Below are 14,613 nucleotides of genomic sequence, written 5' to 3' on the forward strand. Positions count from 1 at the left end.
CCCGTGGGACATGGTGATGCCACAATCACTTCTCCATTTCTCCATCCTGTTGGGATTCTGGGCATGCACACACACACACGTTCCAGGACTCAAACCCTGTGGTAGGTATTATGAGATCTGGCCACCTTAACCACCAGGCCGCTGGAGCTGGCCCAGTATTTTGAATCGTTCTGGTTAAATTCATAGTGTTCTGAGGCATTTATTAAAAACTTAGTAAATAATTTTCCTCTTCTCTAAAACATTTGAAGAAATATATATATGTATGATTTATTTAGTAAACATATAAAACATTAATCTGTAGAAATTCAGCCAAATGTATGTTACTTAAGACAAGTCTCATGAACTCTTCATTCAATATAATTTTTCTTTTTGAGAGGTTTGTGCTATAGGGAATACGTGCTTGCCAGAAAGACAGAGAGACAGAATGTGAGAAATCACCCCCCAGGGAGATGACCATGCCACAATCCGCTCTCCTCCACTCTCCTCTTGGGATCTTGGGCACACACGCACACGTGCCTGGCATGAGTTTGAGCCACTAGACCAGGGACTCAAACTGCGGTTGACTACATGGGAGTCCAGTGACATAGCTATTATGCCAGCTGCTGGTCCCCATTCAATATAATTTTTTATTATGAGTCTATGAATAAAAAGATAAAAAACTGTGTTTATTTTGTTGACTCGGGATGAGGAAGTGTAATTTTAATCTTTTACTCTCCATTATTAATGCTAGGGTATTTCAAAGCCGTGTAGAGATAACACAAGAGTATGTCTGCCCTCTACTCCTTATTAAGTTATTACTCTAAATCTAGCCATTGTCAACTGAAACTAATGGAGCAGCAGTAGGTCCCATTTCAGCGCTGACGGTGGCCTCCGATTGTCTCTCCCCAGCGCATCACAGACGAAGGCGTGGTGCAGATATGCAGGGGCTGCCACCGGCTGCAGGCCCTCTGCCTGTCAGGGTGCAGCAACCTCACGGATGCCTCTCTCACAGCCCTGGGTCTGAACTGCCCGAGACTGCAGTGAGTACGCCACGCTTTTTGCTTTGCAGCTCAGAGCTTGGCCGGGCTGACCCAGAGGGCTTCCTGCAGGAGGGGAAGGACTTGCCAGCAGGTGGGGCAGGTGGTGGTGTGGAGAGACACTGGTTGTGTTGTTGGCCTTTGCTGGGTGGATTGGGGTGGGATTGTGTGTAATCCGTTCTAGTGAGGGGCATACCGGAGAATACAAAGCATCTACTCTGTGAATCCAGCCTTTGTATTGGGCGAATTTCACACATCTGCCCACCTAATTTGCCTGTGAGCATCAGAGTGATGTCGCAGCGAGCAGTGATTGTCAGTCTCCCTGAAACTGCTGCCAGTCGACCAGGGGTTGGGGTGAGAGCATAATCACCTGATTTATCCTTTTTCCCAGAAGGAAGACAACTTTGTTTTGTTTTTTCACAGTAGAGCCTGTTCATAATTATTTTATTTAACTTTATTTATTTTTTATTTTTTAATTTGACCAGAGAAGGACAGAGTATGAGAGAGAGAAAGGGGTGGGGGTGGGGTGAGAAAGCAAGCCACCAGGACCAGGACTCGAACCATGGTCGGCCATGACCAGCGCCTTAACCACCATGCCACCTGTCAGCCCCCAGCCTGTTCATTGTTACGTGGTAACTTTTTAGGTTTTCCCTGTGTCAGTTCTTTAAATTGTTTTATCCTAATTCGTTACTATTTCTCTAGGACTTTCATAAACGTTTTCAGAGGTAGTCATGGGTCACGCGATAGTAAGAAGTCAGACTGGAATTTGAACTAAGAGGTTTACTCCAGAATTAGCAATCTTGACCACTATAACAGAGGCAGAAAAAGAGATACTTGTTTTTATATTCTTTGCCATGAAATCGATCCCTTTCTCACACCTACAGTTACGTATATTTTAAGAATTGTCTAGTTCCAGCTTGTACCCATTTTTCTGTCATATTAGAAAAGATCCTAGATAAAGTTACCATTTCTGTGTAGTAAAAGGAGTCTAGTGACCAAAACTGATCAGAAAGAGGGTTAAAAATATTGCTGTAAGGGAGTAATCTAACTTAGAAATATTATTCTTGCATCCCTTCTTCTGAAGCAAGGGTAATTAAGAATTAGCTTATGTTTTTCATTGCCCATACATTTCTAAAATTTCCTTTTGGGTAACTTGGAATTTCAGTAAATTCAGTATTTTTCAAGATGTTTTTGTGGATAAAGTTCATTTTAATTGTGTTTGAAAGGTTATCAGCTACTAGAACAATATTTAAGAATAGGGGCCAGCAGGTGGCGTGGTGGTTAAGGTGCTGGACTCCCACATGGCTGACCATGGTTTGCATCCCAGACCTAGTAGCTTGCTTTCTCACTTTCCCTCTCTATCTGTCTCTGGTCAAATTAAAAAATAATAATAATAATAAAGAAAAAATTAAAAATAATAATTGTTTTTTTAAAAAAGAATAATACTTAAGAATATGTTGCATGCTGGGAAGATTCTTGCATTTACTATCTGAGTTTGGGACGGGATTTCGGGCAGGTGACAGCCCTCCCAAAGCCACATTCTCCTTGTCTGTTCAGTAGGAAGTGTTTCTGCTTTTACCCTCTAGGGATGTGACCAGAAGTGAAAGCGTGCCAGTGAGCAGAACAGACTCACAAGTGTGCTTCGAACAGTGCATGTTGTCATTGTTAACCACTGGTACTGTTCTCTCCCCGCATGCTCGCGTCCTAGAATCTTAGAGGCTGCCCGGTGCTCACATTTGACCGACGCGGGCTTTACACTTTTAGCTCGGGTAAGGCATACTTTAAAAAGAAAGAAATAAAGCAGAATTCAGCGGTCATTTACCTCCCGAATTCAGAGTGACATGGGGTGTTCTTAGGGTGTGCAAAAAATTACCTTCAGAAAAGACAGGCATGAAGCAGGCTATGACCCCTAGGGTATTATTATTATTATTATTTTTTACAGTTAGCCCGAAATCCAGGGAGGTCTGTAAAGGGCCTAGATCTCACTGTCCCTGTCAGGCATGACCACCCTGAGGAGCCTCCTCCCTGGCAGAAGATGCGCCCCCTGCATGGAGACTCCCACTGGGCCTCTGAACAGCGTCTCCCCTGCCTGGCCCACGCTGTCTCCCAAATTGCCCTGCACTGAGCACCAGGGGGCGCCCCTGTACCTGCGCCAGGATCTCTGTCCTGAGGGTGCTGAGACACGTGCTCCCACCCCAGCCCTTAGCCCCCTCTGCGTGCCTGCATGCCTGTCCATCCCCGTGCCTCACAGAGCCTGGTCTGTGGACAGAAATGTCCCCACTGACATCTGAGTGAGTGAGAAGGTGCAGGTGACTCTTTCCGGGTGAGAGTAGGAAAGGCAGCCCAGGGCACCTGCTCAGAAGTGCTGGTTCCCGGGGTCACTTTAGGAACGGGGCACACTCCTTACTGGAAGAGAACAAGGACACTGGGCCATCCGGGGAGGGACAGGGCAAGCCACCCGTGTCTCCCGTGCCCCTGACCCACGCTCGGGGCGTGTCTTACGCACTCTTGCAGAATTGCCACGACCTGGAGAAGATGGATCTGGAAGAGTGCATCCTGGTGAGTGGCCTCCCCCGCCCTCCGGCTGCCCCACTGCTTCGTCTCCGCTGGGTCACCCCCTGTAGCCACAGACCCATCTGTGTCTCATCCCCTCCCCGTCCCAGCCCCTGTCCTTGCCCTGTATAGGTGGCAGGGCTTGGGAACCCAGGGGGGCCATGGCCATGGGATGTGTCAGCGTTCAGCTGGTCCTGGCCACCAGGCCAAAGGGTAACCAAGTTGAAAATAGCTCCATCTTAGGCCAAACACTGAAAAGCTGCCCGGGGTGAGGGGGGGAGTCCTTCTGTTTTTCAGAGGACTTGGAGAAATAAGGGGGCATGCCCAGTGATGGGGTGATTCCAGGGAGGGGAATCCTGGGGAACTCTCCTTGTCCACTTCCTCTTTGGCCCCTGCCCCTAGGCCCGTCTGGGCACCAGGGGAGAGCCCCCGGGATGTCTAGAATCTCCAGGAGTGGGCAGAGTTGGGCTGCTGGTGAGGAGAGGCGGGCACCGTCCAAGGGATCCTCACGCTCACGAGAAGCCAGGCTTAGGTATAATGTCCTGGCATGGAGGCCACACTGACTCCGCGTCTCTCTCCAGATAACCGACAGCACGCTCACCCAGCTCTCCATTCACTGCCCCAAACTGCAAGCCCTGGTGAGTGCGGGTTTTCCGTGACGTCCACCTGCCCTCAGGGACGAAAGAACCCTCCTCCACAGCGGGGCCTGCCTGGGTTCCCCTTGTGAAGGCCCATCTTTCTGGGTTTCCAAGCTCTGTTGGCTGGGCCAGCTCGGGAGGTGGGGTATCTGGCTATCACCATGTCATCGTAGGATGGGAACCTAACGGGACCCACCGTGTTCAGGTCAGGTGGAGTGACGGCGCGTAGGACATGATGCTCTGCCAGGACAGAGGTCGTTCTGGTGTCGCACGTGCATTTCGTATCACTTGCATGTAAACCTGGGGGTGGAAGAGTGGTGGAAACGGCGCTGCAAATGAGCAGCGAGAAGAGGCACTGACACTCGGCCGGCTGTCACTGCCTGCGTGATTGACCTCTGGCCGTTTGCCAGGAGCCTGGAGCAGGAAGGAGGCGCAGCCCCCTAGTGAGCCCACGGATGGGAACCCGGCCCACCTGTGACACGGGTGCGGGTGACGCTCCGTTTATCAGTGAAGAAGCAGCTCAGAGTCGTTAGGACTTGCCTCAAGTTATCCAGCTGCCCCGAGGCCCTGGACCTTTGGACCTCCACCCCGTCTGTGCGTCCCTCGGTTTTCCTAAAGCCAGCTTTGCCCTCTGTCGACTTGAAACCTGCTCCGTCCTCAGGGGCTAGCAGTCTGCGATGTCACCAGGCCCCGACAGGCCTCGCGTCCTCTCCCCGCGACTTTTCCATGTTTCCACACCCTTTCTGGACACGTCCCTCAGCACAAGTGCTACTGGGCACCGGGCTCCTCTGGGGCTTTTGGAAGCAGTTAGGGCAGATTTCAGAGATGATTTGGGAACCTAGCTGCGTCCAGACTCCAGTAAACTGCTCCGTCTCCACGTTGCAGGTAATTCTGTCGTTCTGTGATGCCCGTACCCCCCAGTGGGTTCCGATCTGCTTTATAATTGACAGAGCCTGTGACTCAGACATGCCTTCTCCTTTGATCCTCCCACCTGCTTGTCTCCGGGTCCTTCAGCTTCTCAGAGACGAGGAGAAAGCCCACAGCCCGAGGCGTACGGCCTGCTCTGGCCTCACACCTCTCTCCTGGCCCCAGGTCTGAGGTACAGTCATCACCTGGCTTCAGGCTAGTGGTCATTTCCCTTGTTTCCTCCTGCTTGCAGATCTTTTAGTAAAAAGTAAAAGCCATTCCAAAACTCAGAATGGAGTTTCTCCCCCAACGGCATTGCCTCCTCTGAGCCTCATAGGCTGGGGGAGCCCGACACCCTGGCCTGGGCCTTGCGTACCTTCATCAGTTTTCACGAGAAATGTTCTCACAGCAGACACCAGAGGCCTGAGGAGGCCTTCACTAGCTCCCTAAATCCATCTTGTCTTCTACCTCTTCCTGGGTGCAGGGTCCACCCAGCAACTGTCAGGGAATGTCTTCCAGATCAATCGTGTTCTTCCCAGAGGGGTTTCTGGTTTCTGAAGATTTTCTATCTTGTTCCCTATGTTTATACAAGCTACTTCCAGAATGGGGATTTAGAGTGAAAGATAAGCTGTAATAAAAACAGAAGTCTGAGGTGAGAGCCCCCTCCAAGAAAAACAAAAACAGAACATGAAGAATTATTAGCAGGGGGACCAGCAGTTAGCGTAATGGCTATGTCGCTGAACTCCCATGTAGTCGACTGTGGTTCAAGTCCTGGACCCAGTGGTTTAAACTCACACTGGGCACAAGTTGAAATTGAGATCAACTTAGTTTCAAAATTCTAATAGCCATGAAAGAAATGGGAGGCGGACAGAAGCACACCTGCCCCATGTCCGGCTGATTGACTCCACAGATGCTCTCTGAGGACACCAGGGGCTAGGCATTCGGGAGTAAGGAGGTAATTCATTTCAGGAGAGGCCAACTTTATCTGTCTCTGAAATTCCGGAGAAATGTCTGCTCTGGCTCCTTAAGGGATACACGAGGCAGTGCCCACTTTGATAATGCACAGGAGTAACAGCACCTCCGTCACCCCTAGCCAAGCTGAGGACACATGAAAGTGTGTTTATTTTTACTGCGGCAGCCCCACAGTGTGGACGTGTAGACAGCTCAGTCTGACTCCTAACAGCAGCACATGGAGAACGCAGGAGGGCCAGCCAACAAGGCCTCTGTCTCTGAGCGTGCCATGTATCAAGCGCACGAGTTCTCGCTGCAGGCCTCATGCCAGGGCAGGTGGCCCACTAGAGCGGCCCAGTTCCCCCTCTGAAGCAGTGACCTCGCATTGTGAAGGGAAGATCCAGCAGTGCTGCCATGGCAGCCCCAGGCCCAAGCTTTATGGAGGTCCATAGCCGGAATTCTCCCTCAGCCTACAGGGATCAGTGGTATTGGGGGGAAAACTTCATTTTGAATTTTGAAATGTGGTTTTTATTTTTTGTTAAAGATCTGCAAGCAGGAAGAAATGAGGGAAGTGACCACCAGCCCGAAGCCAGGTGACTATTGCACCTCAGTCCCTAACATTCCAGTTCTCAGGCTCTTCCTTACCCAGGGTGAGGCAAGTGTATACGTATATAGCATGGTCCCAGCATCCTCTGGGAGCCTCCTGGGAGCAGGGCCTTGTCCTCACACAGAAAAGAAATTCAGAAGGGAAAACTGAGCATGTTTTTAAAATTTTTTCAACCAAGTCAAAGATTTCGCATTTGAAAACAGAGTCTCAGATTTAGAATGAAAGGTGTAGAACGTGGACGACTGTAGAGTCATGGAGTTTGTTCAGAGGAGGCTGTTTCTTATCTTTTTAGCAGAGTCATCGGCAGGTTCTTTTGATTATAGGGATGCTGGGTTCTTCATAGTACCAGATCCAGGTGGTTTTGAATTTTTAATAATCATTGTATTATATAACTCATAGGTCCCAGAAGCTATCAAGTGGAATTTTAGCAGTCTGGTAAAGAATAAGGAATACAACCAAGAGAGAAATATATTACTTTACTCATTCTTACAGTGTTTTCTTTTTCAACATGATTTATTAACACACTGAGAGACCAGCCTCCTTGGGTGGCTCCTCTGCCGGGAGACGGCACACTCATGGCAGTAGGCAGTAACAGAGAGCCTTCTTATAAAGCAGCTGCTCACTGCTCCATGGGGAACAAATTGGCAGTAGTTTAAATCACCATTTTTTCCAATTTAAAATGGAAACATTTAACAGCTTTGAAAATAAATATGTAGGGTGGCCCCATGGTCTAGTGGTTAGGGGAGCTGGATCTCACGTGGCCAACTCAGTTCAAATGCCATCCCCAGTGACTTGAAAAACATACTGGGTGTGTGTACATGTGTGCCCAGAATCCTGAGGGGGTAGAGACGTGGAGGATTGTGGCGTGACCATGCCCCATGGTGGGAGGGTGCTTTCTCCCTCTCTCTGGCACACATGTACCCTCTAATAATAAAGTATAAAATAGAGTGTACACTGCTTATATCTCAGTTTCATACCTCACTGTCTGACCAGCAGCCCCCTCCTTTCCTAGTCACCCCTTCTGAGTACTCAAACACAACAAAAATATAACATATAACTCATAGATTCCACCATCTTGTCCCCTCCCCCTACACCACTCAGTCTAAATTCTGTCATCAGGTATTAAATCTGTCCCTAATCCTCAAATTTTACTTTCCTCCCTTAGCAAAGCTGTCACCCTTTTTAAATCTCATTCTCGGGTACAGAGCTATCCCTGGAGAGTGTTTTACACAGAAGAAAGACCCTGTGTTCCTAAGTAGATCAACAAAAGCCCTGGCTAGGTTTTACCATGAAGGAAGAGGAGAGGTGATGGGGCTGAATGAGAGGTAGGGACCAAAGCTTCATGGCCACCATTAAGAAAGGCTAGCTGGGACAGCTGCTGGCATGGAGGCTGAGGCAGCTGGATCCCACCTGACTGACTGCACAGTTCGAGTCCAAGACCAGTGGCTTGAAAAACATGCTGGGCACTTACGCATTCATGCCCAAAATCCTAAGAAAAGAATGGAGAAGAAGGGATTACAAGATCCCCCCTGGGGGTTGCTTTCTCACTCTCTCTCTCTCTTCAGTGAGCTAATGTACCTTGTAGCAAAAAAATTTTATGTAGTGTTTATTAGAGGCAGCATATAGTTACCTTACTTTTTATCTAGCCTAGAAATCTCTACCTTTTAATTGGAATATTTAGCCATTTATGTTTAATGTAATATTGATGCAGTTGGATTTAGGTCCACCATTTTATTTTTTTGTTTTCTGTTTCTGTGTTCTTCCTTTTCTATCTTTTTGGGTTAACTGAGTTTACTTTTTTAAATTCTATTTTATCTGTTGATTTTTTAGCTGTATTTAGGTACACTTGTTTTTAGTAGTCGCATTACTAACCTTAGCTCTTAAAAGTTCTTTTCATAAATTCAAGGCAGCTTTTCTCAGTGGGAAATTCGGGAGAAGCCTGGGATTGTGATTTAGACTGTCAACTCCAAGAAGACAAAGACAGAATCTTCCCTCCTCCAGCACCAGCACCAGCACCAGCATCTTCACAGGCTTTGTTAAGGGAAGCCACTTAAAGTTCTTCTGGAACAAAGTGGGATGGGAACAAAGCAGCCTTAGTTTTGGAGCAGGCACATTAACTGTCATGTACATGATGAAGGCCATCCTTACAGTTGTGAGGCTCAGGCTCCAAGAATTATAGCTCTTCTTAGGAGAGTGCCATCTGTTCCCTGGCCTTGCCAGAGCTCCACCATAAGAAGCTGCTTTGGAGAAGAGAGAACAGGAGAGAAGCTCCTGCAGTCAGCCCTGCAGTTCCCTCCCAAAGTTCCTTGTCCCCATCCATAATGTCAGGCAATTTGGTCAAAGCAGGTTGGCCCACCCCCTCAGTGCTAGACCATCATACTCTCAGAGTGACAAGTGGGAGAGAAAAGGGTACGTGTTGGAATTGGTCTCAGGGGAAGGTCCAGGGTATGTCCGGATTGCTCAGGCAATGATTGGCTGTAATTGACATTCGAGTGGCTTGAGTTTTTTCACATTTCAGCTTGAATTCTGTTCAGACCCTGGTCTCTCTAGGGGAACACTACCCAAGGTGTGGGACACAGACACATACGTAGACGTCTCAATACTAACAGACCCCTAGGAGCCTAACAGAAGTGGAAGGAGAAGGGAGTGAAAAAAGAAAAACAAAAAACAAAAAACAAAAAAACTACATCTGAATACCATTAGATCTGCCTCCCATCTCTGTTACAAATGAACTTCCTTAGCTTAAAAATAGAGGAAAAGGCTTTAAGGGCAGCCCAAACTGGTATAAATAGGCAAGTTTGGACTTCTTTAAGCTGCAATGTCCTCATCTATGAAGTGATAACAATAATATCTGTTCTGCAGGATTGATACATACACAGCAGTGACCCAGAGCACAGAGCTTTGACTACTGGCTGTTTCGTAGGTAAAATTCAGGGCCCCTCTGCTGTGTGAGCCATATTGGCAGTAGATTTTCTTGTGAACTCAAGAGAACAGGTCAAGGGCCCCTCAGTTTTTCCTTAAATAAATTTTCAGATTTTACATAGGCGGGCTGAGAGGTGGTGTTGTGGTTAGGGCTCTGGGCTCCCAAATGCCAACAGCGGTTCAAGTCCTGAACCTGGCGTCTTGCTTTCTCACTTTTCCTCTCTCTCACTCTGTCCCTCTCTAGTCAAATTAAAATGAATAAATTAAACAACTAAAGTTAAATAATTCAAAAAAAATTTTTTTTAATTTTATATAGGGTCACCTGGTGGTTAAGATGGCAGGATCCCACGTGGCTGACCAGTGCAGTTAAAATCCTGTATCTGGTGGTTTGATAAACACACCAGGTGTGTATGCATGTGTGCCCAAAAACCCAAAAGGAGCGAGCAGTAGAGAAGGGATTGTGGTGTGACCATCCCCCCTGGAGAGTGCTTTCTCACTGTCCCTCTTTCTCTGTTTTTCTCCTGTGAGCACATGTGCTCTCTGACAGGAAAAAAAATTTTTTTTGAGAGGTTTTTGCTATAGGTGCGTGTGCTCGCCAGACAGACAGAGAGATAGAAAGTGAGAAATCACCCCCCAGGGGGGGATGGCCACGCCGCAATCCCTTCTCCTCCATTTTCCTCTCGGGATCTTGGGCACGCACGCACACGCACCCGGCGTGAGTTTAAGTCACTGGGTCTGGGAGTCAAACCGTGGTCGGCTACTTGGGAAGTTCAGTGACATAGCCATTACGCTAACTACTGGTCCCTCTCTGACAATTTTTTAAGAAATTGTATAAATAATTGCATCTGCCAGTATATAAGTTTTCATGGTGTTAACATAACTTCTCGGGAACCAGCAGTTAGCGTAATGGCTATGTCGCTGGACTCCCACGTAGTCGACCGCGGTTCGTGTCCCGGACCCGGTGGCTTAAAACTCACGCCGGGCGTGTGTGCGTGCGTGCCCAAGATCCCGAGAGGAGAATGGAGGAGAAGGGATTGCGGCGTGACCATTCCCCCTGGGGGGTGATTTCTCGCTTTCTGTCTCTATGTCTCTCTCTCTGTCTGTCTGGCGAGCGCACGCGCCCTACAGTGAAAATCTCTCAAAAAAAAAAAAATCTCAATTCTCTGTATTAAAACAAAGTTAGCATTCACACACTTACCTCAATCATCCTCTTCCTATAGTCTGTGTGTATATACACACATACCTAGGTGAATATGTGTATGTTAATAAAATTAAATATATACAGATACATACTTTTTTCCTGTTTGCAATTTACTATATAAATAATCAAAATTCTGTTTCTTGATTTACCAAATTTAAACAGCCTCCTGAAAAACTATAGCAGAGTTGTTTGGCTTTATCCATTATGATTTTTTGTTTTTCTTAAGAGACAGCCTTGCTGTGTTGTCCAGGCTGGCCTCGAACTTTCGACCTCCTGAGTAGACAGAGCATGCTCTTAGGCTTTAGCCTCCTGAGTAGAGGGGATTACAGGCACACACCACCACACCCAACTTCATGCGTCAATTCTGAAGGCTAGAAAACAGCAAACACCATTGATTGCATAAATGCTATTTCTTGTAGAACCATGGAGTGATTAGATCCGTAGGAAGGAAATGTATCCCATGTAATTAAAACAGAGCTAGAAGAAGAATGTCTCAAGCATCAAAGCCTCACAGAATTCCCCTCGTCCCACTTCCCCTCCGCCAGGGTGGTCCCAGCTGCCTTCCCATGTATCCAGTTCCATTCTTTCGGATTCTTTCCTTTATTTTGCAGGAAAACCTCACACCCATCCACTTATCTCTGTCTCCTCCAACAGAACTTGTTAGGTCCAAATCAGCAGGCGTTTTCAGTTTTCACTTTTTACAAAATAGAATATACATGCAGAAAAGGGCAATTATCACTGGTCTGCATAGATCCGTGAGTGCGTTCCCATAAACTGAACCCATCCACGTGAAGGACCCACCTGACCGTTATCCCAGAAAGCCCCTTCCAGGCACTAACCCCAGAGCAGTGACTCGCAATAGCATAGTGGGCCTGTTTTTGTGCTTTTCATGATTTAAATTATATGAAGGGAACAACACGCGAACCCTGTGTCTGGTTTCATGACGCAATGTTACGTTTTTGAAATTTACCCACACCGTTACGGGGTTGCTTCTCATCACTTTATAGAATGGGCACACCGTGATGTCTGCTCATTATACTACTGCGGGGTATTTCTAGCTCAGTGCCGTTAGTCAATATATGTCTCTGGTTAACACAGGTGTGCCTGGCCCGGAATCTCCGGCTTCCCCTGCAGCAGATCCTTGCCGGCATCCGTTGTTCATTCGTTTTAGCCACTCTGGTGGGCATGTGCTGATACGGGCGATCTTTTTGAAAAACAAACATAACATTTCTTTTTTTAAATTTTTAGTTAGTTTTTTTTTTTTTTATCTGCCACAGGGCACATGCCTAGGGGGAGAGGGACAGTGAGAAATCACCCCTCAGGGAGGATGGCCCTGTTGCAATCCTGTTCCCTCCATTCTCCTCCCTGGAATTTTGGGCAGACATGCACAAATGCGTGGCACGACTTAAACCACGGTCGGTCTGGTGGGAATCAAGCGCCTTAACCACCATGCCACCTGCTGGCCCCTGGGAAATTAAAAAAAAATAGTAATACAATGTTGGGGCCAGCAGGTGGCATAATGGCTAAGGTGCTGGACTCTCACATGGCTGACTTCAGTTCCAATCCCAGACCTGGCGGCTTCAAACTCACGCCGGCCATGAAGAATGGAGAAGGGATTGCAGTGTGTCCATCCCCTTGAGGGTGATTGCTCGCTTTCTCTCTCTCTGTCTCTCTAGCATGTACACATGCCCTATAGCAAAAATCTCTCAAAATTTTTTTAAAAAATTATTTTTTCCCATGGGGCCAGCAAATGGCATGGTGGTTGGGGTGCTGGACTCCCACATGACTGCCCGTGGTTCAAGTCCCAGACCTGGTGACTTGCTTTCTCACTTTCTCTCTCTCTCGCTGGTGAATTAAATAATAATAAGGGACCAGCAGATGGTGTAATGGTTATAGGCTGGACTCCCACGTAGCCCACTGCAGTTCAAGTCCTGGACCCGAAGGCTTAAAACTCACACCGGGTGTGGATACATGCATGCCCAAAATCCCAAGAGGAGAATGGGGGAGAAAGGATTGCAGTGTGGCCATCCTTCCTAGGAAGTGATTTCTCACTTTTTGTCTCTCTGTCTCTCTCTCCAGCACGCACACACATCCTATAGCCAAGATCTCTCTTTTTTTTAAAATGTTTCTGGATGACCTTGGAATCACCCTGAAGTCCCTTTCTGTGGCTTACACAAGTCTGGGATCTGGCCTTCCCCTCTCCCAGTTCCACCTGAATCTCCTTGTATGGTCTTACCTTTCACCTGTGTGCTGACCCCCCAGACCTGCTGCTCGCCCTTGTTCTCCTGCCAGCCCTGGGCCTTGCGCACATGAACGCAAGTGTTCTCAAGCCAGTCCCCACTGTAACATTTCCTCAGAGCACTTACCTCAGCTCGTTTCACTTTAGTTAGTGCGGTTTCATTTCTAGGCTGTCCATCTGGGCTCCTCCAGCAGTGCAGACAAAGGTATTTTTACTCACCGTCGTACACACAGGGGCTGGCACGGAGTTGGAACTTACTCATTTGAAGGGACATATGCATAATTGAGATGCTTGGGCATTATTACCTTTTACATCTGAAAACCTTATGGTGGGGTAAAATGATATTTGATATACATCAGAAGAAACTGTCAGGTTGGAAACTTAATATTGAGAACTTAAAATAATTACATGTCATTTGGATACGTAATACTAATCTGAGTTTGCTTCATCGCTTGGTGTAACGTGCTGCTCTAGAGAAGCCAGGCTCCACATGACAACCGTGGTTGAATCCCTGGCCCAGCCAGCCTGAAACACAAAGGGCACGTACGTAAGGTGACCAGACTCTGGGGAGGGTGCTTTTCCCTCTCACCTGTGCGCACATGTACCACGAATACAGGGGGAAAATTAACAGGAAGATAATGAAACTATTTCCGAAGCTTTTTCCATTTACCCCAAAATCAGTACTGTCACATCGCACCGCGATTTCTTGTTTTCTGTCTCCAGCGAGCACATGCAAAACACCCTATAGCAAACATCTCTTTAAAAAAAAGGATTCCAGCACATGGTTATTGGGGGACACTGAAACCACAGCAAGCAGCTGAGATACTCCCCAGGCCGGCTTGCGTCTCCTAGGCCTCGAACCTTGGAAAGAGAGGTTCCTGCAAACAGCCGCTCCTCTCTCCCTGCTGCAGAGCTTGTCCCACTGTGAGCTCATCACCGATGACGGGATCCTGCACCTGAGCAACAGCACCTGTGGCCATGAGCGGCTGCAGGTCCTGGAGCTGGACAACTGTCTCCTCATCACCGATGTGGCTCTGGGGCACCTAGAGAACTGCCGTGGCCTGGAGCGCCTGGAGCTGTACGACTGCCAGCAGGTCACCCGCGCAGGCATTAAGAGGATGCGGGTAGGTGTGGGGCCGGGGACCTGGTTCCACCTGGTCTGCTTTCTGAGCCACAAAGGAATGCATCCAGAGCCGACCTTCAGGGCTGGCCTGTGGCAGGGCAGCTGAGTGTGCAGAGGAAGCCAGAGCCCACGCGGCTGCCCAGGGTTTGAGCCCACAGGCACTTGTACCCATGTCCAGAATCGAGTTGGAGGAGGGGGCGCTGCTGCGTTCACTAGGCCCCGCTGGGAGAGGAGGGTGCTTTCTTCCTTTTATGCACACGCACGTGCCCTTTGACACACACACAAAACGGCCAGCTCATTTTATCCTAAGCTGGTCATTGTACAAAGTGATGTGGGTACTTAGGTACCATCTTAGGCTTCAGAATTCCCTTGCTTAGGGACCAGAGGTTAGCATAATGGCTGTGTCGCTGAGCTCCCATATAGCCAACTGCAGTTCGAGTCCCGGACCCGGTGGCTT

General features: G+C 48.1%; 1 protein-coding gene across 4 annotated transcripts in view; it reads left to right on the forward strand.

Annotated features, from left to right (window-relative positions):
• The window catches only part of FBXL2 (F-box and leucine rich repeat protein 2), a 59,107-nt gene that overhangs the window by 41,727 nt on the left and 2,767 nt on the right, over positions 1–14,613 (forward strand). The window contains exons 10-16 of one of the 4 annotated variants that reach the window (XR_003548436.1): positions 889–1,019; positions 2,725–2,785; positions 3,531–3,575; positions 4,151–4,207; positions 4,618–5,092; positions 5,222–5,306; positions 6,609–6,657. Coding sequence is in view for 3 of the 4 variants with exons in the window: in XM_006171955.2 (XP_006172017.1) it covers positions 889–1,019; positions 2,725–2,785; positions 3,531–3,575; positions 4,151–4,207; positions 13,945–14,157 (507 nt within the window). In the remaining variant the exon portion in view is untranslated. Of the gene's footprint in view, positions 1–888; positions 1,020–2,724; positions 2,786–3,530; positions 3,576–4,150; positions 4,208–4,617; positions 5,141–5,221; positions 5,307–6,608; positions 6,658–7,070; positions 7,138–13,944; positions 14,158–14,613 lie in introns of those variants that run through there. The other 3 variants (XM_006171958.2, XM_006171955.2, XM_027769653.1) reach the window with 3 other exon arrangements.

This window comes from Tupaia chinensis, unplaced genomic scaffold (genome assembly GCF_000334495.1).
Source record: "Tupaia chinensis unplaced genomic scaffold, TupChi_1.0 Scaffold150166_1, whole genome shotgun sequence".
In the NCBI taxonomy this organism is placed as follows: domain Eukaryota; kingdom Metazoa; phylum Chordata; class Mammalia; order Scandentia; family Tupaiidae; genus Tupaia; species Tupaia belangeri.